The sequence below is a fragment of the Zootoca vivipara genome, chromosome 12, assembly GCF_965207765.1.
Source record: "Zootoca vivipara chromosome 12, rZooViv2.hap1.1, whole genome shotgun sequence".
In the NCBI taxonomy this organism is placed as follows: domain Eukaryota; kingdom Metazoa; phylum Chordata; class Lepidosauria; order Squamata; family Lacertidae; genus Zootoca; species Zootoca vivipara.
In genome coordinates this window covers 4,420,692-4,448,177 of record NC_142595.1, presented here as the reverse complement: position 1 = coordinate 4,448,177, position 27,486 = coordinate 4,420,692, and the positions used below count along the sequence as shown (strand labels likewise).

The window sequence follows — 27,486 nt, the reverse complement described above, 5'->3', positions numbered from 1 at the left end:
GTATTAAAATACAATAATTTATTAAACATTAATTAACTCAATAAATATTAATTCAATAAACAACACATAGATTCAATAAAAAACATCAACAACATCACCTCCCATGGATTTACAACCATCTTCCACTGCCTCCAAGGTAAGACAGAATGTGGAAGAAGCTCTCCTTGTTCTGAGACTGGGACTTCAGAGCCACTGAGGTCCAGCCCCACTGGACGGGTGTTGCTTCAGGGGCTTCCTGGTTTGACCAGCAGCGGAACATATGCCCGTGGGGTGGGCGCGCTCCCGATGGGGGCAGGAAACGGAGGGCGCCCTCCCAGGGGCGGGATAGCCACTTGGGTGCACGGAGTGGCACGTGCGCTCTGCAGCCAGGGGCGGAACGAGCCACCCACAGGGGCAGAGTGAGCCGCCGATGGTGGACATTCAGCGCCCTGCCCGCCCAAGCCTCCCAAGCTGTCAAAACAAAGGGGGAAGGGAAGGGCAACCCAAATGATCAAAGGCCTGGAAACGATGCCTTATGAGGAACGGCTTAGGGAGCTGGGTATGTTTAGCCTGGAGAAGAGAAGGTTAAGGGGTGATATGATAGCCATGTTCAAATATATAAAAGGATGTCATGTGGAGGAGGGAGAAAGGTTGTTTTCTGCTGCTCCAGAGAAGCGGACACGGAGCAATGGATTCAAACTTCCTAAACATTAGGAAGAACTTCCTGACAGTAAGAGCTGTTCGGCAGTGGAATTTGCTACCAAGGAGTGTGGTGGAGTCTCCTTCTTTGGAGGTCTTTAAGCAGAGGCTTGACAGGCATATGTCAAGAATGCTTTGATGGTGTTTCCTGCTTGGCAGGGGGTTGGACTGGATGGCCCTTGTGGTCTCTTCCAACTCTATGTTTCTATGATTCTATGAATGCCGCTGGCAAAGCGGCGCATCTTCCCCCGACGACTCGGGGTAGCCTCGGGAGTGGCGGGTGGCACACCAAATGTCACCCCCTTCAGCGAAGACACCCAGGTAGATCCCCCCCACCGCCCCCCTTCCTCCGCCCCTGGGTTCGGCAACAGCAAAGCTGTGAGGGGATGCTGTTGGGTTTGTTTGTTGCTCCCTGACCATTGTAATTAAGGACTTCTGTGCTGATACCAGTGGAAATAGGATTTATTCCACTAAATCCAGAACATCGAAAGATATTAAATCAGCGCCAGTTATTTTTTGAGACTGGGTATGTAAAATCCTGGTGGAAATTACAGAGACTGAAAGCATGGGATGGATATAGCAAGTTGAGGTCAATCCTGGGCTTAACTTATTTTTTAATTTATATCAGACTTCCAATGCTGTGTGGAGTGATGGTCCATTATGTCTTCCCAATTTATTTCTTTATGCCAAATCAAACTCCTAAAATGTCTGTTCAACACTTGACCTTCAGCTTCTGTTATTCTTTTTTTAAAAAGATAATTTTTTATTGTTTTCTCAGACACAAAATTGCAATATACAGAAAAGAAAACAAAAAAGATCATCAATAAAACAATTCATCCATTACATTTCTATTACTGTTACTATATACATTCTATTGTTCTGCCAAACACAACTTCCTCCTTTTACCACTTCGGTTTTCTAAGTTATCATCATATATATCACACTTTCTTCATCCCTAGCTTCTGTTATTCTGTCTGGGAAGTACCAATCACAGAATTGTGGAGTTGGAAGGGAGCACAAGGGTCATCTAGTCCAACCCACTGCAATGCTGGACTCTTTTGCCCAACATGGGGCTCGAACCCACAACCCTGAGATTAAGAGTCGCATGCGGCTTGATGTTAGGCACCCCCACTTCACATTCTTTTAACATATAATCGGAAACAAGCCCTGCTGAATTCAGTGGGAATCATTTCCTGATAATTATGGGTAGCATTGCAGGACAAGGATGAAATCCAGTGTATGCTTCTTTGGACGCAAGTCAGAAACTCTGGAAACTATAAAAAGGAAGCTGTTCCAAGGAGTGGGGGTGCCTACTGTTTTTTTTAAAAAAGCAACACTAAAAGCATTCTAAATCAAATAAAAGCAAGAAATAGGAGCATATAGAGATACAAGCCCTATTTAGGAATCCTGTTTTTATATGCAGTGAAAATCCTTTGAAGGAAGATTCTCACTCCAGCCCATCATCTTCTTTGACATTCCCCCCCCCCCCAGCCCTCCATGAGTTGGAGGGCAAATTTCTTAACTGATCAGCCTCTTGGATCTCACAGGATCTCGAAATCTAATATAATCAAGGTTCTTAATCTTGTAAGGAAACTCCTGTTTCAGGTGGCTTGGGTGAAATAAGAAAAGTTTACACCAAAAATAATCCAGGTTCAATACCAGATGAGGCTACCCAGGGGGACAGCTGAGGGTGGGGAAATTGAGGCAGTACTTTGGAGGAAGATCTTAACAGTCAATAAATTTAGTGTGAGAAAATAGGTTCCGGCCATGTGGGAAATTTTCCAGTGCTTCATTTTTCCATAGAAAACTGTTCATTTCATTAGGAATGATGAACGGATGTCAATCACGAATAAGTATTAAGCAAGTTTTGAAGTGTTTAGCTTTGTTGGCTAAAAACAAGTAAAATAAACATGCTAAATTAGATCACTGTCCAAGGCACCAGAAAATTATTTTCTGATGCAAACTGAAAATTTCCCAGGGCAAATTACCCTAATTTGTCATCCTTGACGATGACAAGACTTGAATTGCCATGTAGTATTTCAGCAGCTGCACACTGGGTCACTATGGTCATCAAGCTATCCACTACGGCCCCAAGATCTCATTCTTGGTCAGTCATCACCAGTTCACAGCCCAGTGACATTAAATTCTGACCAACTGTAGCTTTTACCACTGAAATTACAGATTCAGGAAATGTGAAAGACTCTTTAAGCATAATGGTCGTGGAAAAAAACCTAACTATGCCACACCATCAAGAAGTGTTGGGTGGGGAGGAATGAGATGGCATTACAATTAAAAATTATATTGTTTTTGTATTTTAACATTTTTAATATCGTGCACACTCCTTCAAGCACAAAACTTAAGCCTAGTGTCCACGTTATATTTTTGTAAGCCAGCTGACCTCTATACCTACGTACAAAGACCAACATATTCTGTATTTTGACATTTTGAGCAGCCATCCCAATACAGTATTTTATTTTTGAGTGTATGTTTGTTTTCTGTCCAGAAACATGCTAGAAAGCAGGTGTGGCAATTGGGATAAAAATGCACTCACAAATACATATAAGTATGGAACAGCGTGCACAAAAATGTAACTCAGAAATTAATCCCTATTCTCATTTTTAAGTGCAAGTATTTCCTCTCTTTTTTCTGGAAGATTTGTGCAACTGCAATCCTGGTGCCGAAAGCCACCAAATAAACATAATTACACAATGACATCACTTGTAAGAAGTATTGTACAGTAAAATGAAGAAGCCTTCCGCCCAGCAAAAATGCCGTATCAGTAACTTGTCTGGAAAACAGTTTGCCTGCCATTGCTGAACTTCCTCTCTTAAGGCACAGCCCCAATTGAATGTGGGAGGTGCTCTTTCCAGGGAAGGGGCCCTGGCTCAGTGGGAGAACATCTGCTTTGAGGGCAGAAGGTCCCAGGTTAGATCCCCGGCATCTCCAGGAAGGGCAGGGAGTGACTCTTGCCTGAAGCCCTGGGGAGCCACTGCCAGTCAATGCTGAGCGAGATGGACCAAAGTTCTGATCCACTATAAGACAGCTTTCTGTCTAAGGTACACTCTCAAGCAGACCCAGCAGGCCTGCCTTTGCATCACACACAAACTGGACTGTCATCTCTTTTTGGGTGGGATTCAATTACATACTGGCAACTTTCGGATCCACAAATAAGGTTGATCGCGCAACAACAGACCTACTTCCCCCAAAGATCAGGTTTTGTGATAAGGACACCATCAGGCCAGTGCACTAGAAAGGGGAGGGTAACACCCAGTAGAGAGACCATTGTCTAACCTCCCCAGAAACAGACCAGAACGATCAATAAGAAGGTCATCTAGAAAAAAGTGACTCTTTACATCACACCTCAGAATTTTTACAAAGCAGAAGGGTTCCAGCACAAAATCAATGTGATTAGAACTCCCTGAAGATTGGAAGTTTGGAAACCACAGTAAAAGATAATGGACTACTTTCACTGACAATATTAATTGGTGACTTCATTTTAATCATATTTCAATTGGAATTTTCTGTAGGGTGAGTGTTGAAAGGCACTGCTGCATACTTAGTTGTGTCCATCTCATTAGAAGAAAAATGTTTTAGGCAATTTTCAAAAGGCTTACACTATTTACTCAAGAGAAATCTTACACAGCTTCCAAGTTAGCTTAAAATTAGCTCATTGAAGTATATGAGTTCACTTAGCTAACAGTTTAAAAGGTCCGTCAATTGTCTAAGAGCCTGACTGACAGTTAAGTGTACTTGGATTTCATAGAATCCTAGAGTTGGAAGAGACCACAAGGGCCATCCAGTCCAACCCCCTGCCAAGCAGGAAACACCATCAAAGCATTCTTGACATATGACTGTCAAGCCTCTGCTTAAAGACCTCCAAAGAAGGTCTTAATTTAATTCTGTCTGCTAATAAAAGCACTCATATAGAATTATAACTAAAATTGTTTAAAATTAATTTATTAATAAAGTATTTAAGGAATCTGTTCCAGACCCACGGAAGTCAGCAAACTTGAGGAATTCCTATGTGTGGTTCTAAATGAAGGCTAAATTCTCGTAGGATGGAGAGCATTCGTGGGCTGTAGCCCTGGGTCCAGGAAGTAGGTAGACTGTTCTGGAGTGGGTAAACCCCCACCCCAAAGGGACGCAATCTGGGGTACTCTAGATTCCGAGCTGCCACTGACGGATCCTGATGCCTCCATGGGAGAATTGCCTATATCCACTATGGGCGTTTCATGCTTTGATAACCAGGATCAGCCTAATTTTGGGCGTTTCATGCTTTGAAAACCAGGACCAACCCATTTTGGTACCTGAGGCAAACCACCAAATGCCTCCTTCCCCACCAGGAAAGAAGGGGGTCTACATCAGGAACCGGGTGGGGTGGGGTGGGGTACACGGGAACAAGGGTCGGAGGAGACCAGCAATGCCTCTATTGGCCAAGAGCTGGCACTGGATGGGCACAGTGTAAACCATGGGTAGGCAAACTAAGGCCCAGGGGCTGGATCCGGCCCAATCGCCTTCTCAATCCGATTCTCAATCTGATTCTCAATCCTTCTCAATCCGATTCTCAATCTGATTCCAGACGGTCCAGGAATCAGCATGTTTTTCCATGAGTAGAATGTGTGCTTTTATTTAAAATGAGTAGAATGTGTGCTTTTATTTAAAATGCATCTCTGGGTTATTTGTGGGGCATAGGAATTTGTTCATAATTTTTTTTCAAAATATAGTCTGGCCCCCCACAAGGTCTGAGGGACAGTGGACCGGCCCCCTGCTGAAAAAGTTTGCTGACCCCTGGTGTAAACAAACAAACAAACAGCAAAACTTAACTGGATTAGGTAAATATAACTGCAACTTTGTGCTCAGGCAGAGCCATAGCTATGACAGTGCAGGGTGGGGGGTGGGGGTGTAGCCAGGCTTTTTGCACTGGATGAAGCTTCCAGAGGGATGCCATTGAGGCTCCCAGTCTGTGCGTGTGTGTGCACAAATGTGCAGGGGGTGTGTGTGCCAAACTGGGTCTGTGACCCGGGTGGTTTCGCCCCTGGCTCAGATACTGTGGGATTTACTTCTGAGTAAATATGGAGAACATTTACCTGGCTAGCATCCTGAGTTCCATATAAATAGTTTCGTCTCATTTTGAAGCGGAAGGAACAACTTAGAATCAGAATGCAACACTCTTTATTTGCACTAACAAACTTTTACTAGCTTACACCCCCCCCCCTCTTGAAAGTCACCTACTCAGGCTGTTGCACCATATATATATATTTTTTAATAAAGTTGTGCAAATAGCAGGGAGCATCCTATAAAGACATTTTCTCTTCTCTCAATCTTTTTGGGCCATGGCCCGAAAAAGAATCTGTAAGGGTTTTCACATACTCACTAGACTAGAGCGAAAGAGAGAGCACACAAGGAGGAGAGTAAAAGAAACATTCAAAAAGGCAATGTGACACATAAGCAAAGAATCATAGCTGCTAACTATTGATTTCTAAAACGAGTGGTGTTTTGCAGTTTAGAAGCCTTGTTCCGAAGCTCAGGTGTGTCAGTTACATGCTTCATGTTCCCAAACTAGCATTAAAAGCAGGTTCCAAATAAGTATAAACTTTACCAATATAAATATGTTTTGAAACAAATATTACAACTGTGTCTAGCTCTTCCAGCACTATCCATGTTTACCCAGAAACAAGCCGATTTAAAATAAGACGGACTGGGAAACAAGTCCTATTTTATCATCTGAAATTCCAGTTAACAAATATTTTTAGTTTGTTGGGGGAGGCAAAGGTTTTTTGAAGGGTGAACTCTACTGCAACTCAAATCCTGCTAGTACAGTAGCAGATCGGGTTGCCAGATACGAGAGACCCAGGGAGGATCCTGCACCTCGCAGGAACTGCGCAGAAAGGAGTCCTCCGCCACTTCTACCCGTTTGCCATCACTGCAGCAGCATTGCTGCACCCGCCACTCAACCCTACTAAAAGTTCATCGGTCCTACTAAGATCGGAGGAACTTGCTCCCAGGTAATAACTAATAAGTGCGCATAAGTAACTCTTGGGAAAAGTTGTCCATTCAGCAACAGGGACACAGGAGCTCTTCTCGACAAACAGCAATGGGTGGAGGGCAAAGCGTCCACTGAGCCCACTCCTGCTTGCTGAGCTGCAGAAGCCTGCGTTTGCTTTCTATCGTCCAGAGACACCTGCCCAAGAAAGTAGGCTTCAAAAAACAACAACAAACCGCTCCGGGTTAGCAAAGCTGTTGCAGTGCCAACAACTGAAGGGAAGGGAGACGCGCGCGCACATGTTCCCCCTTGAGCGCGGTGCGCGCCCCCCTCCCCCGCCTGGCCTCTTGCACCCTTGGGAATATTCCGCAGGGGATTCCTCGTCCCCTCTGGGAATCCCGAGCCCTTCTTCAAGCTCCTTCGAGACTCACCGCACTTGGCAGCCCTGGCGATGCCCGTCTCCCCTCCGCGCGCTCCTCCGCGGGACTGGGAAGCCGAGGCTGGAGCCGGAGCTTTCGCAGCCGCCGCCGCTTCCCCTGCTGCTGTAGCGCCTGGCGGGGCCGGCGGCGTGCAGGAGCGGGAGGGCAAGCGGAGCCTCTCCCTGCGATCAGCGCGGCTGCTTCGCACGCGATGTTGTCCCTCCCGCTGCTGCGACGCGCAGGCGGCATCGGAGGGCGCGCAAGAGCCGGACTCCGCCGCCCGAGGCGCTGGGAAGCGCGAGGCGCGCGCAGAGCCGCCGACCCAGGCAGGGCTCGGCCACGGGACTGGTCCGTTTGGCTTGGGATCGGGCCGGCCCGGCCAGGAGGCGGCGAGAGCAAGACCCGCCAGGGCAGCAGCAGCACATCCCGATGGAGAGCTTGGTCTCCTCCGCTCCTCTGACCGCCGGCAGCGGGGAACATTCCCGAGCCCTTTTCCTGGAGATGAAGCGGGGACCTTTCTGCCTGCAAGCGAAACTGCCCGCCCTGCGCCGCCACCCCACCGTGAGCAACGGCCACTCTTTATTCCGCCATACACACAGCCATGGAAAGGACCAGCAATCTTTTTCAGCAGGGGGCCGGTCCACTGTCCCCCAGATCTTGTGGGGGGCCGGACTATATTTTGAAAAAAAATATATGAACGAATTCCTATGCCCCACAAATAACTCAGAGATGCATTTTAAATAAAAGGAGACATTCCACTCATGTAAAAACACCAGGCAGGCCCCACAAATAACCCAGAGATGCATTATAAAAGAACACATTCTACTCATGTAAAAACATGCTGATTCCCGGACCGTCCATGGGCCAGATTTAGAAGGCGATTGGGCCGCATCCGGCCGCCGGGCCTTAGTTTGGGGACCCCTGGAAAGGACTGTAATCATGCAGGCACTTATTTTGGAATCGATTTTATTCATTCAAAATACTCTATCACTATAACATTATTATTCATTAAATTAAGTTGGACAGCGCCTTGTATACAGTGGTACCTCGGTTTATGAACACAATTGGTTCCGGAAGTCTGTTCATAAACTGAAGCATTCATAAACTGAAGCGAACTTTCCCATTGAAAGTAATGGAAAGTGGATTAATCCGTTCCGGATGGGTCTGCGGCGTTCGTAAACCGAAAATTCGTAAACCGAGGTGTTCATAAACTGAGGTTCCACTGTACCTCCTTCTGACAACTCCTGCAGCCAAGCTGGTGCCAAAGTCTGGGGCAGCTCATGACCTCCATACACACTGCCCAGACTTGTGTCCCAAGGAAGTCGCTTCAGTGCTGCTAAGGCAGCAAAAACAATGCAGGAAGTAGCAGTTGCAGGTTACTGGTTTCTGCAGCCACAGCTGGTGCTATGATTCTCCTGCGGTTTGACTTCACCACCAAAGGTGCACTCCATTGTCTCTGTAGACAGATGGATACCAACAACAACCATTATTTTATCTTGCCCAAGGCAACCCAAAGTCATTTACAACTGTCCAACTCCCCCATATAGTAAGTAAGTAAGTAAAACCTTTATTGGCATCAAACAAACACGCAGACAAAATAATAACAGATTAAAACTATCACTGTGGCAAACGCTGTGTTAAGAGAGAGAAGGGAGTATTCCGCTATCCGCTTTCACGACATTGGGGCTTCTAATAATTCAGACGACTGCAGAATATACCGACGAGAAAATAGCAAATGAAGATAATGAGCCACCGTCTTGGTGAGCACCTGGTCCTTCCCCAACAATAGGAATTGTAAGATTTCCCGCTCTGGTCTCCTTCTGGGGATGCAGAGCCGGTCCAGGAATTGTTGACGAAGGTCGTTGTAAAGTTTACAATGAAGAACCATATGTAGAAGGCTTTCCACCTGAGGGTCATGACACGGACAGATCCTCTCACCCTTCGCCCTGCCCGAGAACCTTCCCCACAGGAGGTTCGATGGGTTTGCGTTGAACCTGGCCAATGAAAATGCCCTTCTTTCTTGAGGGTTCAGTAGAAAGTCGAGATAATTAGGTTTTGTTTCATGAGCCCACGGGAGGTGGTAAGAAGGGGGAACATGTTTTGCCTGCTGCCGCTATAAGTTCTTGTGGCTCAATGTCCCACAACCTAGTTATGACTGTGGCTTTGGCAGATTGTAAGGCAACCCAAAGTCATTTACAACTGTCCAACTCCCCCATATAGATACAGTACATTAAAAACAAAGCAGGTGGAAATAATTAACAACATCCTACCCACTTCTAAAAGGTCACAGATAGTTAAAGCACAAATACCTGGTTACAGAGGAGTTTTTGTCAGACCCCAAAAGAAATATGAGGGCAGGCCTCCCTAGGGAGCCACTGCAAAAAAGGCCCTGTTCTCACCTTGCCATCTTCTGGACCTCTCATGGAGGGGGCACACCATTCAGTTAAAGAATGAAAGGTAGTAACTTGGGGCAAAGTTGATTAACAGTTGCAGTGCTCATCAGTGAACTTCCCTGTTCCAAGAGAGCTCCATCAAAGAGAGCTAAACAAGTCTGATAAAGTCCTCTTTCCACTCGCCTTCTTCCGGATGGCAGGGGCACCTGGAGAGGTCAGTTGGGCTGTCCTGAGTAAAGCAAAAGGTGAGAAACCTTAAGTGACAGCAGGAAATGAAGTGGCCCACCATGAGTTTGCACATGCTGAGGGAAGCAAGCTCTGGGGGAAACTGAAACCTCGGTCAGGGAGCCATGTTGAGATCAGTTGCAAGAAGAGTTGCTCAGCATAGAATCATAGAAGTTGGAAGGGACCTCAAGGGTCACCAAGTCCAGCCCCAGAATATGCTGGAATCTCAAACTAAATAATCCATGACAGATGGCCATCCGACTTCTGCTTCAAAACCTTCTTGTATGTTCTCTTCAACCTATGCATGAAACCCCTTGTCTCTCAATTCCATCTCTGCCATCTCCAGTTGCCCCTGGATTTATGTCTGATCATAAATCCATTCATTTCTTCCAGCATCACAGCAGCATCCTTTTTGTAAGGATGTCCACGCCAACTCACCATCCACAGCTGTCCCTTTTGCCTTTACCTTCTCTTGTTCCAGCAGAAGAGGGTCCATATATTTTTTCCACAGGTCCTGTGCGTTTAGTCTGATGATCTCTGATCTAAGCTCTTCTAATACACATCTCATCCTTTAATTCTGTCAGTCATTTGTCCAACAGTCTCCGCATGACCGTGACAACATCGATCAATGAGGAATTCAATTTTGTTTTTGCCATATTGAATTCTATTAATCTGCTTTCAGGAACTTGTGTCTGCTCCTTTACATATGCATTCTTTTGCCACACCGGTAACAGGGCCGTCTTGAGCAGATCACGCGCCCTGGTGCTGAGGGGCGGAGATCGCTCCGCCGCCTGCCCCGCCCTCGCAGGGCGCAATTGGTTTCCCAGGCCGGCGCCCAGCTTACCAGCCCCCCGCCGTGGTGCACTGCGCCACCGGGGGTCTATGTAGAGCCGGCCCTGACCGGTAAGGTTGAGTTTTGTTTTCACCGCTAAAACAGCATGTTCCCAATGGAGATTTATAGGCAATGAAGAGTGGTAAAGGTAAAGGGACCCCTGACCGTTAGGTTGTTGTGATGACTCTGGGGTTGCGGCGCTCATCTTGCTTTACTGGCCGAGGGAGCCAGCATTTGTCTGCAGACAGCTTCTGGGTCATGTGGCCAGCATGACAAAGCCGCTTCTGGCAAACCAGAGCAGCGCATGGAAACGCTGTTTACCTTCCCACTGGAGTGGTACCTATTTATCTACTTGCACTTTGGCGTGCTTTTGAACTGCTAGGTGGGCAGGAGCTGGGACCGAGCAACGGGAGCTCGGCATGTCGCGGGGAATCGAACCTCCCAACCTTCCGATCAGCAAGCCCTAGGCTCAGTGGTTTAGACCACAGCGCCACCCGCGTCCCTTCAAGAGTGGTAGTTTAAAACAAATTAAGAGCTATCAATTGTATTCTTTTGAACTCATTTCTAGAAATCAGAATACTTTAAGAAAAGAAGAGCCTCTAGAAAAACGTATGCCTCTAGTTATGTAACTTTTTAGTCATAAATTATGTGGGTGTATGTGCCATTACCCCAGGGATAGGTTGTGGCTTGGAACTGGGTGTGAGAGATGAATCAGATAAAGACAAGGGTGAAAGCTGGAATTATGAACCCATAGACATAGCAAATTGAAAGGGAAAGATAAGAGTCATCTTCAAAAATAAAGTCGGGTCAGATTATGGCAGGGATGGGAGTCACGCATAGGGCAAGGAGGAAAACAGACAAGTCCATGCACAACACTTGAAATATGCTAGCTGGGCCCAGGTCAGCAACCCAGAGGAAAAAGAAGAAAGCCAATGTCTAAAACCAAGGCTGTAGCTCAGGGGTACAGTCGATGGTTTGCCTTCAGAAGGTTGCAAATGCAATCCTTAGCACCTAGAGCGGGAGTGGGGCCCCAGATGTTGTTGGGACTCCAATTTCTATCATCCTGAGCCAGCAGGGCCAATGTCAAGGATGGGATTTACAGTCCTGGGACATCTGGAGAGCCACTGAGCTCCCACCCTGGGTCAAAATGTACACCTGGAAAGGAGTCCTGTCTGAAACCCTGGAGAGTTATTGCCAGACATTGTAAACAATACCAATCCGACTCAATGTACGGTGCTTTCTGTTGTTTTAATTTTGAATTTTACTGGTGCCATCCCCTTCATAAGATTGCTACCTTGTACTGCTTTTAATGCTGCACAGTATACTTTATGGATTGGTACTTAGGATAAAATAAAAAAGACCACAACACAATAGGATTTTTCAGTGAGGAAACTTTCAAGATTTATTAACAACTCATGATTTATTGGAACCAATTATGTGCATATACAATTTTTCCTACTAGCAATACATTTTTATCAGAAATCCTTCATTTTGATTACACATTATACAATAAACAAGGCACTAAAATGTACACCTAGTAGTCATCTTATTATGAATTCTTTCTTGATGAAAATAAATATTATTAAACAGATCCTGCACCAAAAAATTCCATCATGAAACTAAGTTATATAATAAAGATCTCCTAATTCCTTAAATACATCTATATGAAGTACAAGGTCACAGTTCTGTAAACCAAATGGAGCAAAAATCCATTATTTGGAGGTGGGGGCAGTTTTCAGTATTTCCCACAATGCAGTTCATTAAATTAATCTGCTAGAAGCAGAAACGGCTTTGGTACTGAATTAGAAGAGCTCATAGATTTCTGCACATAGAGATGTGTGGGGGAGACTTTGAAGTAGTAAGCTCCCCACTGAAGTGGCTGATCCCCAGAAGGACTATGTGAATCTGCAGAACAGATGATCCTATCCAAGTCAGATGAAAATGGAGAAAGAGGGCAGGACTGGCAGGGTTAACTTTGGTCCCCAAGTCTGAAATAGGAAGGTCAAGTTAAGAAGGGCCACTTGTTCCCAAAGTATGCTTTATCTCTCCAAGAAGGAACACGCAGTAAGCAGAGGAGGGGATTGTTCCATTTGCCTAGATAGTGGGCCAACACACGACAAAGTGGCCAACACTACACAAGCCAGTGTGGTGTAGTGGTAGACTCGCAATCTGGGGAACCGGGTTTGCTTCCCCACTCCTCCACATGCAGCTGCTGGGTGACCTTGGGCTAGTCACACTTCTTTCAAGTCTCTCAACCCCACTCACCTCACAGAGTGTTTGTTGTGGGAGAGGAAGGGAAAGGAGAATGTTAGCCGCTTTGAGACTCCTTAGGGTAGTGATAAAGCGGGATATCAAATCCAAATCCAAACCCAAACTATTTGGTCCCCTGTATCAATCTACCCAGTGTTAGTTTTACTACACTTCAGGTACAAATGTATGGCAAAATTCTCATTTGTATCAGCCTGGCCAGAGGTTTACATGGGCAGAGGGGGAAAGGAGCTCAGCTCATGCAGCTAATCACTGTGTCGGTCTTGCTGGGTCAAACTGCATCTCAGCTAGAAAACAACAACCCTGCACCTGCTTAAGGACTCGACTCACCGCTTGAGAAGCAGAGTTCTAAACACATATTTTACAATGGCCAGGAAAGAACTAAAGCTTGGTTGTTTGTGGAAAAAAAAACCTGCACAACAGAACTCTTTCGAGTATAGGAGCCAACAATATTCTATATACTTTAAAAACTAATTATACAGCCAACTTTAAAGCAGTTTTATTTAGGAGTATTCCACCTGATATCAGCAACAATACCCTGAACTATATGTCTCACAGCTGCAGGCTGCATTTCAGAATATGAGCACCAATTGTTACCACGAAGAGTACACGGGAGTGTGTATAAAAGTAAAAACTGGGGCAACAAAATGCTGCGACTCTCTCCCCTACCTGCAGCCTGGAATGTTGTAAGCCTTTAAGGACCCTTACAAGGGTTCTACAGCAGCATTAGAGTACCATAAGCCTCAACCTTCCCTTTCCCCACCTACTTAAAAATAAATTCTGCCTGCTTATCTGTGGATGCCCTGCACTAGAAGTAACTTGCTTTACTTTTAGACAGAATGATACAGTAGATTTTAAAGTACTAAGAAGCACCAATTTACTTATTTAGTTTGCAGATCACATCTAATAGATGCCACAGCACTCCCAGTTGTCATTTCCTTTTACATATTTTCAATACGTACCTTAGATTTGCAGAATTGCTTCCAGAAACACACTGAAGTAGTACAAACCAATAAAAAGTAGGTCCCAGGCATTGGTGGTGGTGATGATAAAGCTGTATAAACTAATCTGGGCTGCGAAAGGACACAACAGTGAAAGTGCACAGAATCCAACGGGCCTGGAGCACCAGAAAAAAAGTTCCCCTCGCATATTTCACCTTGCTTAGGGTACAGGCGTGGCGTTAATGGAGTTCTGGAAATGATGTGATGGATTTAATCACCGAGGACGCCGACAGTTTATGGCGATAGCACCTTTTTAATGAGAACATATTCTGTTTCTACACTTAGGCTTCATTTTCTTGGGCACAAGAAAGGGCATCCATAAGCCCCCCCCCCCGGAAAAAAAATCTTGGCAAGTGGGGATTCCACATGTTGGCATTGCTACTTGAGAAAAGGTGCAAGTGTGAGCCAACTAGATCAAACAATGTTGAGAACTACTCAGGTAGTAAACTTTAGGACCCTTCCCTGATAGTTCTTCTGTGAACAGACTCCCTGGGCCTAGCATGCTCTCTGCATTCATCCCGTGGGGTTTGCAGACGAGTATGAAAACATGGTAGACTCGGCAGCAACCCTGGAAAAGAATTTACCACTTAGACGCTCTTCCGTACACCCTTTCTACCACCCTGTTCTTAAAATGCAGAATTCCACCCTCCTTACCCACAAACTGTTATTTCTGCTCCCCGATCTCTTTAGACTCATATGCCAAATTGCCCTCATTATTGACCCTGACAATCCATCCCTGGGTCGGCAAATACTTGGCCCACCCATAATTAAGAGATGGGGTGGGTGGTAGAGCCTGTCATTTATAGCCAATGCTTAGAGGTTTTGTCTGGCATTACCATTACCGTATATATTTAAAGCAGGCATGTCCTGTATAACTAGGGCACATTGCTCCAACACAGCACATTACAGAAACTCACACAGGCAAGCAGGACGTTGGGGTGGGAGGAGCAATACTCAACAAATAGCTATTTGAAAAATTGACAAGTGCCAAATATTAAGGATCAGTCATGAAAATGGTATATAAGCATTCCAGCAGGCCTAAATAAACCTGTCTCCCATCAAACAAAACACAGCTCACTAATAAGCCTCCTGTTTTTGCTGCTTACATAGAACCACAGAAATGGGGGCCTCTGAAGCACATGGCAAGTCCCAGCCTCTGGCTAATTGCTGCATTCAGCCTGGTGGGTCACGAGTTGCAGAGACCTTCCTTAGCTGAAAGCTGCCATGATGTTAAGAAGCCTGAAACATACATGGACTTAAAGCAAAAAGTTACGAGTTGTGATTCCGAATGGCTAAATAAATTAAAATTCGACGCGCAGAGAAGTTCACAAGAATGCACATTTAACAATGATCTAACTGTAATTTTGTTAGGATATTTAAATGTTTCCACCAAATCACAGAACGGACCAACTCTTAAATTTGTTCCTCCATCAGATTTATCATAGCTCAGAATTAAAAACTGCAAGCTCTTCCATATACAGTATTTAAAGTTGGCTGATTAAATATATGTATGGTACAGCCCGATATTACCCAGGCCTGAGCTCCTTATGATGCAATCCTATACATCTGCTCAGAACAGTCCCATTGCTCCTGCATGCCTGCTCAAATCGTAGTCTTGATACTAAGAACTAAATCTCAAATGAAGGGACACACAGCATTGCACCATCAGAGGGATTTTGTCTTGTGTTTATTGAACAGGCCTTTTTTTGCATCTCATGGCAAACTACTTTTAAAACAGAGGGGAATTTCAGAAGCAGCTTGTGGTTTGAGCACAGGGCCCTGGAACTTTAAAGGAAAAAACCCTAGAAGGCTTGCCCAATCCCTTAGGGGTGATTCAGCAGCTCTCCGATTCTTGGCCTTACTTTATTAGGTCCAGGCATGGTAGATGAGACTTGTGGGTTGCTTGTGGGTTTTTAAGGGATATTTTATGAGGACCTTTAACGGGTTCTGCAGGAGGTACTGGTGGGCATACTGGTCTGTGGGTGACGCATGGGCACCCCTGAGAATGCTACTTGTAAACATTTCTATTTCTCTTCACCGTATTGTTCAGGTCTCTAATGTTTATTTTCAGAACACTTGTCTGAATATTGACGAGGCTTTGGTTATTTCCCCCACCCTTCACCATCTCATTCATATATAGTTGTCCCTCAACATTTCTCAATTCTGTATACTGTATTTAAAGAAACAAATACGAAGATTTTAAAAAATACAATCCAATTAAAACAGTCCTATTAAACAAAAAAACAGATTATGGACCATCATATAGGAAGCTGTTTCACAATAATCAAACATTAAAATGGAATAGAAGCTGAACCCCACATGAAAAAATATCAAAAAACAAAAGTCATTTTCTTACCGGCAAGAATATGTACCCTAAAACTGATAGCAACATCTCATAAAGGGAATATTGAAACTAGGCAATGAGAAGAGGAGATTCTGATTTGTTGAGCAGAAACTGGTCCATTAACTTTTAGATCAGGCTTCCTTGGCCCTCCAGATGTTTTTGGCCTACAACTCCTATGATCCCTAGCTAGCAGGACCAGTGGTCAGGGATGATGGGCATTGTAGTCTCAAAACATCTGGAGGGCCGAGGCTGAGGAAGCCTGTTGTAGATGAACTAGTATTTTAGACAATAGCAAAGACGCTGTTCATAGCAGATCAATTAATTAGGGCTGTTTCTATTTGCAGCTCAGCACATGTGCAGAAAAGTAGCAAAATTTTGTATTGAACACAGAGTTCAAGAATTCTCAGCATGCCTTTAAAAAGGGGTCCTAGCCCTTATCACACAAAAAAATATAACTTTAGTGTGTGTTAAGAATGCATGGTGAAATTTCTGAAGTCGGGGGCAATTTAATAGGAAGCACCAGGAATCAGGTGGCAGAACATTTGTGCTTTGCTGTAGCGCATTCCTTCTACCCCAGATTACAGCCAAAACAAAATGAATTGTACACACTAAAGAAGTACAAGGCATAATTCATACATCTCACAGTATCTAGATTTTGTTCTTGCAGAATTTGAACGTGCTGAGGAATTCATACAGTTCTATATCCAATATACCAGGAACCTACTCTTATTTATAGACAAAAGCAAACAGGATGAAATGTTAAGTTCTATATATTATCTAAATAATAAGAATATAAATGATGGGGGAGGGGAAAATTCATGGTAGTGAGTGTCCAATATAAATCTCTTTAACATGGTAACAATGAACAGAAGACAGAAGAGGAATGAAAAAGAAATGATAAAGTAGTATTTTAAAAGTTCAGAATTTAGAATGTGAAAGAAATGGAAATATCTCAAAACTGGCACCAAAATTGGAGTGCAACTTGTGTCCCTCTCCACCAAAAAATAGACACAGGAGTGGCAATTGAATAAAACTGCTGAGAAACTGAGGCTTATTGAAAAGGGAAATATCAAAGTAGAATGGGGAGCTGGGCAGGGACTAAACCTAAACTACTATTTTCTGTAATAAAATATATGAACACATACTAGTTTTTCTTTACTTCTGGCAGCTAAATTCACTGCTGAGTTTTATGGTCTCTGCACTGCTTCATGTTAGAATTAAACTGCCTGCCACACAAGCTTGTTTTAAGAATGGAGGATGGAGAATGTTATCTGGGTGCTAAGCATAACCTAATGTCTCGTTGTAAATGAGAACCAAGCTGCTCTACCTCAGCTATATAGATGTCCAGGTAGTAAGGTAAAGGTAAAGGGACCCCTGACCATTAGGTCCAGTCGTGACCGACTCTGCGGTTGCGGTGCTCATCTCGCGTTATTGGCCAAGAGAGCCGGCGTATAGCTTCCAGGTCATGTGGCCAGCATGACAAAGCCACTTCTGGCAAACCAGAGCAACACACGGAAATGCAATTTACCTTCCCACTGTAGCGGTCCCTATTTATCTACTTGTACTTTGACGTGCTTTCGAACTGCTAGGTTGGCAGGAGCTGGGACCGAGCAACGGGAGCTCACCCTGTCACAGGGATTCGAACCGCCGACCTTCTGATCAGCAAGCCCTAGGCTCAGTGGTTTAACCCACAGCGCCACCTGCGTCCCAACAACTACAGGTAGTAGTTTCTGATAATTTTGGCAAGGGCAACTTGTCATGCAGAGGTGAGAGCACATGCACCTTCTGAAATTCCCAGTTGCACACAGGAGCAGGAGCCCCATTCAAATTTGGACCAAACAACCCTAATATGTATCAAAGACACTAAAATGAGTAGGCAAATGAGAAGTAGCCTAACACTTCCCCTCAGAATACTTAAAAAAGGGCTTGTGATTTCCTGAGGCTTGGGGCTGCAACTGCTCCCTCATTTTCTATTGGATTATGCTGGAATCTGCACTTATTTTTGCAATTGTTTGAATTCAGTATTTAAGCCCTACACATGCATTAACTAACATAATTTCTTTTCCCTTTGGAAAATTATTTTAAATACTAAGTTATAAACTCATTTTTGTTTAGTCGTTTAGTCGTGTCCGACTCTTCGTGACCCCATGGACCAGAGCACGCCAGGCACTCCTGTCTTGCACTGCCTCCCGCAGTTTGGTCAAACTCATGTTCGTAGCTTCGAGAACACTGTCCAACCATCTCATCCTCTGTCGTCCCCTTCTCCTAGTGCCCTCAATCTTTCCCAACATCAGGGTCTTTTCCAAGGATTCTTCTCTTCTCGTGAGGTGGTCAAACTCATTTAAGAATCACAAAAATATCAATATAAGCACAGCCCTCTTTCCAGTTATCTTCCCATTCCCTTTCCCCTTACTTCTGGTGGTTTCTTGTTTACCTGGGAATCTGCTAACTCTGAACCAGTGTGCACTTTATAAGATGTTTAATAAGATCTGTTGAACAATTAACAAATTTGAACAGAGCTCCTCAATAATAAGTTGCACTAAAAGATACATTACCAAAATACACAAATTTTGTTTTTCCAGAACGAACATATTTGTATCCGGTCTTATAGTCAATGGAACGCACCAGAAAAGACCTGAAGCGACTCAATTTCTTTGAGATAGATACTATTTGAGAGGTGTGAGGTAGAGCAAGGATTTCATGTCAGCATGTAAATGATCTGCACCTCCATCTCATTCCCCAAGTTGGTATTTCAGCACACCACCCTATCAACAGGAAACAGAGGAAGCCTTTATGGCTACGGTAATTCTGTGCATTGTGCATGTAAAGAGGAAAAAGTCTTACCCTTTTCCTTGACATACCAAGATGGGCGTTCTGAAAGCCCTGACAAACGTATGGTGCTTCATCAACATTAAGCAACAAGCTTGTACCCTTAGTGTGGGAACCTTTGGTCCTCCAGTTGCTGCTGAACTACAACTCCCATCAGGCCTAGCAAGCACGGCCAATGACTAGGGATGATGCAAGTTGTAGCTGCAATGTCTGGGGGCCCAAATGTTCCTTATACCTGCCTGAGAAATTGACTATGCCTCCCCCTACTTTATTGGTAACCCTCTGCTACTGTAAATATAAAAGAGAGGCAGCTCTAATCCACTCATGCTAGTTTTGCAACAGATTTGACAGAACTCTTAAGTAGCTCCAGGTCTCTGTCTTAGCAGCAGCACTGGAAAACCACCTGAATCCAATGAACACAGCAAGGGTGCCCCATTTTGAGAAGGAAAAAAAGAAGCCAATATCACCATTTGCACTTATTATAACTGTCAAATCCACATATGAAATTGTGGAAATTCATGGTTGCTGCTTCATTAAAACAAACACGCCTGCTTCTCCTTTGTCACTTAGAGGGTGGTGGGTTCTCTTTCCCTTTCCTCCCATCAAAGATGAAAACTCTTCCAGAGCTCAGTCACACAATGTGTGGTGCTCAATGTGTTTGCCAGTTACCCATTCAAGGAGCCACAGCCACTCCCTGTGTTGTGGCAGATTTGTCTGCATTTGCCATGTGCTCTCATTACATTTTTACAGGGACTTGCATGTAAAAATGCAATGTGTTTAAATAGCCCCGAGTTACACAGCAAATCTGCACTTTTAACCTCCTTCCATTTGGTTGGTGCTCACTTCAGATCCCTGGCTCATAGGGACTGGGACCAAGAGATACGTGCAGTACAGAGAGGGTGACCCAGTCACGCAAACAAACTGGACTGGTGGCTCCTTACTGACATGACGAGAAGCCAAGCAAGCAGAATTGAACCCGTGCCAAGTATCAGTGATGCTGCAGTCCTGTGTACACTTACTCTGGAGTACCACGTGCACAGGATCAAGCTGCAAATTACACACAATGGTAATTTTCTTGAAGCCTTCTTCAACTGCAGAAAAGTGGCCAGGCAGTTGAAATTTTGCCCTAAATTATACAGCTGGCAGGTGAGCCATGCCCTACAGTGCAAACTGAGTGCAGTGTCATTAATGGTTAGGGGCAGGAGAGAAATGTGGTGGCGGTGAACTTCCCTTGTGGCCAGAGAGCCAATCAATTGTTTGAAAGCTTTCCATGCCCTCCTCTGAAGGAGTTGCTGCTATGATGCTGCCCTTTTCCCACATTCTACTAATAAACGGAAAACATATTATGTCCTCTGGCTCAGTGATGCAGCTGAGTTACTGCGCATCTGCTAGTAGCCCCCCACCTCAACAAACAATTATGGAGGATAAGTCAGACTTCTGGCTTCTTGGAAACAAATTTAAATTTGAGACTTGAAATGAAATATTAAAATGCCCAGCTACGTATCTGCTGTTAAGAACTTTCTAGACACAAAGTGTGCACCACAGAATAGGCCTACTGACTTCCTGTGTGTATAAGGGGATGCTCCCAAAAATAATAATAATTGAGTTATTGGGCTTAAAAAACAACAGCCCTAGATACCACATTTTTTCTTAGCTCTTCCTTAATGTTTGTTCACTGCCCAGTTGGGAAGGCATTCTCTCAAACTAAAAATACAAAACTAGCATAACTGAACCCCCCTCCTCATTCTCTTCTAATAAGCCAGTGAGTGACACCAGTCCATTTTATGGCTGGCTGCTGCCTTCTCTAGGGCGAATTAGGGAATGGTCTGTTGAAAGATGAGACGGGCCATTCTTTTGTAACAGTCTGGAGTTTCCGCTCCCAGTACATTTTTTTTTTGTTGAGCACCTCCATCTTGATTCTGTGCTCCTCTTCTGCCAACTCACACTCCCGCTCGATCTGCTGAATCTTTGCCACATGCACCTCGTTCATCTGGATCAGTTGCAGCTGCAAGATAGACATTTGCTGATGGTGCTCCTCCTCGTGCATCTTCTTCAGGTCACTTTCCTGGGCAGCTTTACTCCTGAAATTTTTACTGCCTGTTATTCTGACTGTTGAACAGGAAGGCTCCGACTGTGAGGTTCCCTCGCATACCTGGAAATGTACAAGATCTTTGTCTTCATCGCACAGTTCTCTGTTTATAACGGTGAAAGGTTCTGGGGAAATAAAATAAAAAAATATGACCATTATAATAATTTTCAATTTTTTTTCAACCAAGAGCCAGTTTGGTGTGTTAAAACATACACTGGAAAACTAGAACATACACTGGAAAACTAGAAGCCCAAATTGACTCAGCTATCAATGACTGGGTGGCCGCTGTCTACAGCCTAACCACTTTATAGATCTGTTGCAGTGAGGATAAGCTAGGATAACCCCATGGGCACCATCTTGATAGCCTTGGAGGAAAGATGGCGTATCAATGTGATTTTAAAAACGACAGTAAATTAGCGCACAACCAAGCTTGCGTCATCTTTCCCTGAAGCAGATTCAGGACACTAGACATTGTGACAGCATGAAGCTACAAGCACTACCATTATAGGGTGGAAGAGGATAGGGCTTTCAGAGTTGAAGGCAATCTGAAAGAGGAACTGCTGCCCTGGGTGTGTAGGCATCCCTCACTTCCTCTCTGTTGCACAGGTATGGGTAAAACCTGTTTGGCCAGAGAAAAAGATGAGGAAAAGGAAATTCAGCTCCCTTTAAAGCTATACTTTTTGCCTCCACCGCCAAGGCTTTTCTCTGAGAGTTAACTCTGACAGTTAGTAGGGTTGCCAGACTCAATAGAGGACAGGACTTCTGTGCCTTTAATTGCCCTGCTCTCTTTTGAGTCTGGAAACCTTAAAGAGAAACCAGCAGACCCTTTGCTTGGAAATTAAACAAAGGGTCTGCTGGTTTCTCTTTAAGGTTTCCAGACTCAAAAGAGAGCAGGGCAATTAAAGGCACAGAAGTCCTGTCCTCTATTGCGTCTGGCAACCCTAACAGTTAGGATGACTGACACCATGTTGAACTTTGCAGAATACCTCCAAGACACAGGAGGTTTGATATGATCTTCCACTTTCCTCAGAGGACGGGAGGCTGTCTGGGCCATATGCCCTTTGAAGGCCCTCAAGCACCTCAAAGCACAAGATTATCCTTTGCTCCAAAGTTCAGAGCGGGGGGCTTGAGGAAATAGGGAGGAATGCTCTGAGCAGCCTCTTGGAGTTCACCCGATATGTGCTCTGGCCAATGCTGTCATCTTCCTTTTTTCAAAAAAAAACCCCTACCTGTGCTGTTCCAATCTGTTCCTACGTCCCTGAAGGTTGCACAAAAGGAGGTGAAGAGCCACAGGTTGCCCAGCTGTGGATTATAGCTTCTTGAAATAAATCCTTGAGTTGAAAAGAGTCCTTTTAGCAGGAGGATATAAATTGTAGTTCTGTTGTCCTGCCACTGGTTTGTGGCTTCTGACCACGTTCCTCTGAGGAAATGTGGTTGTCGACCACAAAGGGTCATTCTCTCCTGCTCTAACCTGTGGGCCTCCCAGAAATGGATACAAGCATGTTTTTGAGGAGTTAAGATATAAACAGTTTGAATGGTAGGTATGGTTTTCATGGCTGTACTGGAACAAAATGCAGTGGTCTTCAATGTTCTCACACCCAACCTAATTGCAACCTGAGGCTCACGTATAAACTCACATGTGCACATATTTATGAATGTTAATCTGAATTTATAGTCAAACCTCTCAAAATGGCTAAAATATAAAATCATGATAAAGTGAACTTATTAAAACAAATCATCCCAAATAATTAGAAACAAATTTACATGTATACCAGGCATGGGGTCAAATGGTAAGTTATAGGTGTTTTTTTTATAAAAAAAGATTGATGTCTCATTCTCTTATTCCCCCCCTATCATTCACCTTTCTCCACTTAAAGATCCCTTTAGGAGAAAAATGGTGCAGCTATTACACACCTGAGGGACAGGCCATGATCCCATCAAGTGTCATGACTCACCAGTTAAATCAATATAGACTGTGTTCATTTACTTATACTGGAAAAGTAATAGCACCACAAGAGGTATCACCAGATGAACAAACCACACATTTTCTATCTACTTTTGGAATGCTAAGCTACAAAAATAGTTTACTGTAGATCACTAGAAAACAACTGTACCTTGGCTGGAGGCTTCTGGCTGATATTCAGAATCTTCTTCTGGTGGACTCTGTAAAAAGTACACCTGCTCGGGTACCATGCTGGCAATCTTCTCTTTTCCTAGAATGTGATTACTTAGAAGTGGACTAATGCTCCTTTTTACCTTGTCTCGCCTTTCATGTGCCATTATTTTCTTTGTCCGTGCTTTGATGTTCTCCCAGCATTTTTTCAGCTGCTTGAAATCTCGTAGTGATACACTTGGTTGAGAATTGTATTCATGAGCAAGTGCCTGCCAGGTCCGTTGTTTCAGTGCAATAGTCCTTGCATCACTTTTTTTACACTCAAGTACATATTTGTATTTCTCAACTAATGCAAGCAACACACTCTTCTCCACTTCAGAGAAGTATTTGGCAGGTTTTATCACTTCGCTGTTTTGCATTTTCTTTTGATTCTCCAGGGTGCCAAAATAATCTATAAAAAAACAATAGACAGCTTACTTTTGCAAGCGTGATTGATTTCACAGCAAATAACATTCTGCTCAGACAATGTTCCTTTTCATCACAAAAAATAATGTTAGAATATTACACTATCATCAGTCAGTCAGTCAACACAATCACCAAAAACATGAAAGGGGTGGGGGTGGGGAATCATCCTAAATTGCATTATGCTTTTCCCATGTGCAGATTCAGCAAAAGAAGCAATTCCCTGCATTAATAAGGATAATTCACAATACATTTCAGTTTATAGGTTGATCTGCATGCATGTTTACTTCCATATATGTTACCTCAGAGTAAACATGTGTAGATCAGCCTTACTGATGCTAAGCAGGCATGGGTCTGGTCAGTGCCTGGATAGGAACAACGCAAACACTGCTTTGGGTTCTGTGACAGAAGAAAGTCTGGAGGTAAACATAGGAATGTAAACGTATAAATGACATCTTGAAAACGCCATGGAAGGCCACAGAATTTATCGAGCGATAACTGCAAGCTTTTCTTCCACAACAACCCTGAGATGTAAAGAGATGGGAAAACCTATGGTCCTCCAGGTGTTGGTGAACTCCAGCTCCCATCAGCTTCTGCCAGTAAGATCAATGGCAAGGGATTGTGGGAACTGTAGTCCAGCAATATCTGCAGCGCTACAGGTCCCTCATGATCTTCCCCGCACTTGAGGGTTAGCCAGGCTCCAGAGGGTCTGCCTTGGTGTTTTTGAGATCACTTCATTTGAAATGGCAGAAAGCTGGCAGCGGCGAGATGTATATCCCATAAACACTCCTTTGGCAATCCATCAGGATTTTACGCAGGGAAGCAACTGAAACAGCCACAGTGGACTGCAATATTAATTCTCAATCTTAATTCTAAATATTTACAAATGCTGCTACCAATATTAGATGTCAGAATGCCCAATCCAGCCCAACTTCTTATATCAAACATCCTTAAAAAGCGCAATGCTATATCCACGTTTACCCATGACCCGGGGGTTTCGCCCCCAGACTGCAATCCTGCACACACTTGGCGAGAGCAAACTTACTCCTGAGTAGACGCAGGCAGGGCTGCACAAGTTACACACGACGACGTTGCGCCACAAGGACCGGGTGGGGAAACAAAACGACCATCTGTGGCCCAGCGAGCCTTTCCCCTCGGCAGCCAAATGCAAATTTCCTCAACCTGTTACGCATCTGGGAACGCAGGATCCTGGCTGCTTTTCTGGGGCAACACGGTTACAGAGACGGGGTAGCATTTAGAAATAAACACCATTTTATATATGCATTTTAAACTCACGCGCACACACACACAATTACCAGGCTTTGGTGGTGGACCAAGGCCTCCTCAGGCTTCCCCTTCTTGCTTTTTCCTGGATGCTGCCGGGTTTTTCTCTCTATTTTAGATAACAGGAAAGCACAGATCCCAGGCTGACAAAGGACGCCCCGCCACCCACTGAATGCGCATCGGCGGCTGCAGGTTTGCAAATGCAGGCACGCAAGCGGCGGTTCAGACAATAACCAGCAGCGGTCATGTTGCCGTTTGTCGTTGCTCCGGCGGCGGCGGCGGCGGCGCGGGAAGGGAAAGAGATAATCCCCGTAACGTGTGGACAGATACGGGATCGGCCTCACAAGGGCAGCGCAACAGCCCCTGCTCTTAACAAAAGCCCCACCATTAATTGCCAATCGCACTCTCTCTCTCTCCTTCCCACCCCTCCTCTCTCCCTCTCCGCGGCTGGGTCTAGAGAGGGCGGGATCCGTTTCGCTTCCACCTTCCTCCCCTTCTTTCCCGACCACTAAACCACTCCCTCCTGCTCTTCCCAAGTTCCGACGCGGGTCTCAAAGCGCCGGGCACCAAGCGAAGCGAGCGCCCGGGGTGGAAACGTTGCAATCCCATAATTTCGCGCTTGGGACACGAAGCAAAGGCGAGAAGAAATGTATGCATGCGTGTTATGCATGCATGCATGCATGCGAAAACTGACAACAAGCGTTGCTTTCTCTCCCCGCCCTGCTGTACTTAAGACAGAAGGCTTTCTTCTTTTTGCAAGACTCATAGCAGAGTGACCTAATGGCGCCGCTCCCTCTTCTCTCTGGGAATCCAGGCCGGGTTTTCCGACCCGACAGCGCCGCCGCGGCTCCGGCCGGGAAAAGTGGGTGGGGCGCGCACTGCGCGTGCGCACTGTCACTTGCGTGCCGACAGCCCAAGAGGAAGGTGGGCAGCGGCGGCCTCTGAGTAGCTTAAAGGAGGCGAGGCGGGTCGGGGACAGCGGTGGCTCGTCTGTCTTCCGTATAAAGATGTACAAAAATGTGGCTAATAATAATAATAAATAATGCCACTCTGGGCGGCTTCCAAAAGAAAATACAATAATCTATTAAACATTAAAAGCCTCCCTAAACAGGGATGCCTTCAGATATCGTCTAAAAATCTGGTAGCTGTTTTTCTCTGACATCTGCTGGGAGGGCATTCCACAGGGCGGGTGCCACTACTGAGAAGGCCCTCTGCCTGGTTCCCTGTAACTTGGCTTCTCGCAATGAGGGAACCGCCAGATGGCCCTCGGCACTGGACCTCAGTGTCCGGGCAGAACGATGGAAGTGGAGACGCTCCTATTAGTTATAGTGGCAATAATAACAACAACAACAATACAGTGGTACCTCGACTTACGAAGGCGATCCTTTCAGTGGCGCTCTTTGTAAGTTGAAACCTTCGGTTGTTGAAGCGTCCATTTTGCGCATGCGTGAAGCGCGATTTTGCGCTTCTGCGCATGTGCAGACTGCGTGCGCTGCTTCTGCATAGGCGCAGAACATGTGCGCGGCAAAAAGACTTCTGGGTTTGCAGACTTCATAAGTCGAAACCTTCGTAAGTTGAGGCATTCGGATGTGCAAGAATGTTTTTTGTTTCCTCTTTGTCATATTTTATATTTTATGATTTACCTTTCAATCATGTGAGTTCTTTTGTTAAGCCTCCTTTTTCATGACATGAGCTCAATTAAATATCCTATGCTCAGTCAGCACAGCACACAGCAACTCAGCAGCAAAATGAAAAGAACATTAACAGCATTTTCCTATGCATACCTGTCATGGTCCGGTCGGCGGGCGGTTGAAGCCCTGGCTGGGGACATCAGGACCAGAGGCAAGATGGAGGTGTAGAAGCGGGAACAGGTGCAGGGCTGAGGGTCCAGTAGCAGGCAGTCACAGGGTCAAGGAACAAGGCAGAGGCGAAGGTCTGGGAGTCAAGGAGCAAGGTGTCAGCAAGGCAAAGGTCCAAGGATCGAGGATCAAGGCGTCGGCAAGGCAAGGGTCCAAGGAGCGAGAGGCCAGAGGCAACCAGGCAGGGGTAGCGTTGCTGTGGCAAAGAGCTGAAGGGAAATGCTGAGCTTTTATCCCACCCAGGTCCTGCCACCAGGTGCAGTGAGGTATCAAATGGCCTCACCTGAGTGGCCACTCCTTGCCTCTCCAGCACAAGCTGAGGCAGGCCCCAGTCCTGCAAAGCACTACAGGCCCCAGAGCCTGACTCCTGCCCATACTCCTGACAATACCTGTGCGGAAGCATACCCACAGAGTTCAGTTGGACTTAGTCCGATTAATAGCCTACCAAGTGAAATGTTAAGCAGATTATTATTTTATATATTTACATCTTATATTTTATGTGTTACTCATTCTATATGATTTATGTTGTATTTGTGATGTTCTATTGTGTTATTTATTGTTTGTAAGCCACTTTGCATCATATAATTATATTTATATAATTTAATAGATATATAATGAATCAAATCAAATTTGAACCTTATTGAGGCTGCTGAAGACATTTCGGTCAATCTTCCGTTCTCTGACTCTCTTCACCACAAAGCCAATGT

The 27,486-nt window shown here is 44.9% G+C and overlaps 2 protein-coding genes across 3 annotated transcripts in view; both read right to left on the bottom strand.

Moving 5' to 3' along the window:
• Positions 1–7,410, bottom strand: part of AHRR (aryl hydrocarbon receptor repressor) — a 48,389-nt gene extending 40,979 nt beyond the window's left edge. The window contains exon 1 of the mRNA XM_060282067.2: positions 7,093–7,410. The gene's annotated coding sequence lies outside the window, so the exon portion shown is untranslated. The remainder of the gene's footprint in view (positions 1–7,092) is intronic.
• An 11,195-nt stretch (positions 7,411–18,605) lies between these two features.
• MSANTD3 (Myb/SANT DNA binding domain containing 3) lies at positions 18,606–25,751 on the bottom strand. 2 transcript variants are annotated; one of them, XM_060282145.2, is made up of 4 exons: positions 24,953–25,751; positions 24,682–24,857; positions 23,176–23,625; positions 18,606–21,186 (listed from the first exon to the last, which is right to left on the bottom strand). In XM_060282145.2, exons 3-4 carry the CDS (start codon positions 23,591–23,593, stop codon positions 20,777–20,779), a joined length of 828 nt encoding a protein of 275 aa, XP_060138128.1. In that variant the 5' UTR covers positions 23,594–23,625; positions 24,682–24,857; positions 24,953–25,751; the 3' UTR covers positions 18,606–20,776. The 2 variants fall into 2 exon arrangements, with proteins under 2 accessions (XP_060138128.1, XP_034992509.1); XM_035136618.3 differs by lacking the exon at positions 24,682–24,857 and having other exon boundaries at positions 24,953–25,724.
• Positions 25,752–27,486: the final 1,735 nt, after the last annotated feature.

What these genes read in the sequence shown, in the direction of transcription:
- MSANTD3 (XM_060282145.2), bottom strand. Translation starts at nt 23,593, where the DNA reads ATGCAAAACAGCGAAGTGATAAAACCTGCCAAATACTTCTCTGAAGTG. An exon ending in GCCAGAAGCCTCCAGCCAAG is followed by an intron (nt 21,187 to 23,175) that starts GTACAGTTGTTT and finishes TTATTTCCCCAG; the next exon opens with AACCTTTCACCGTTATAAAC.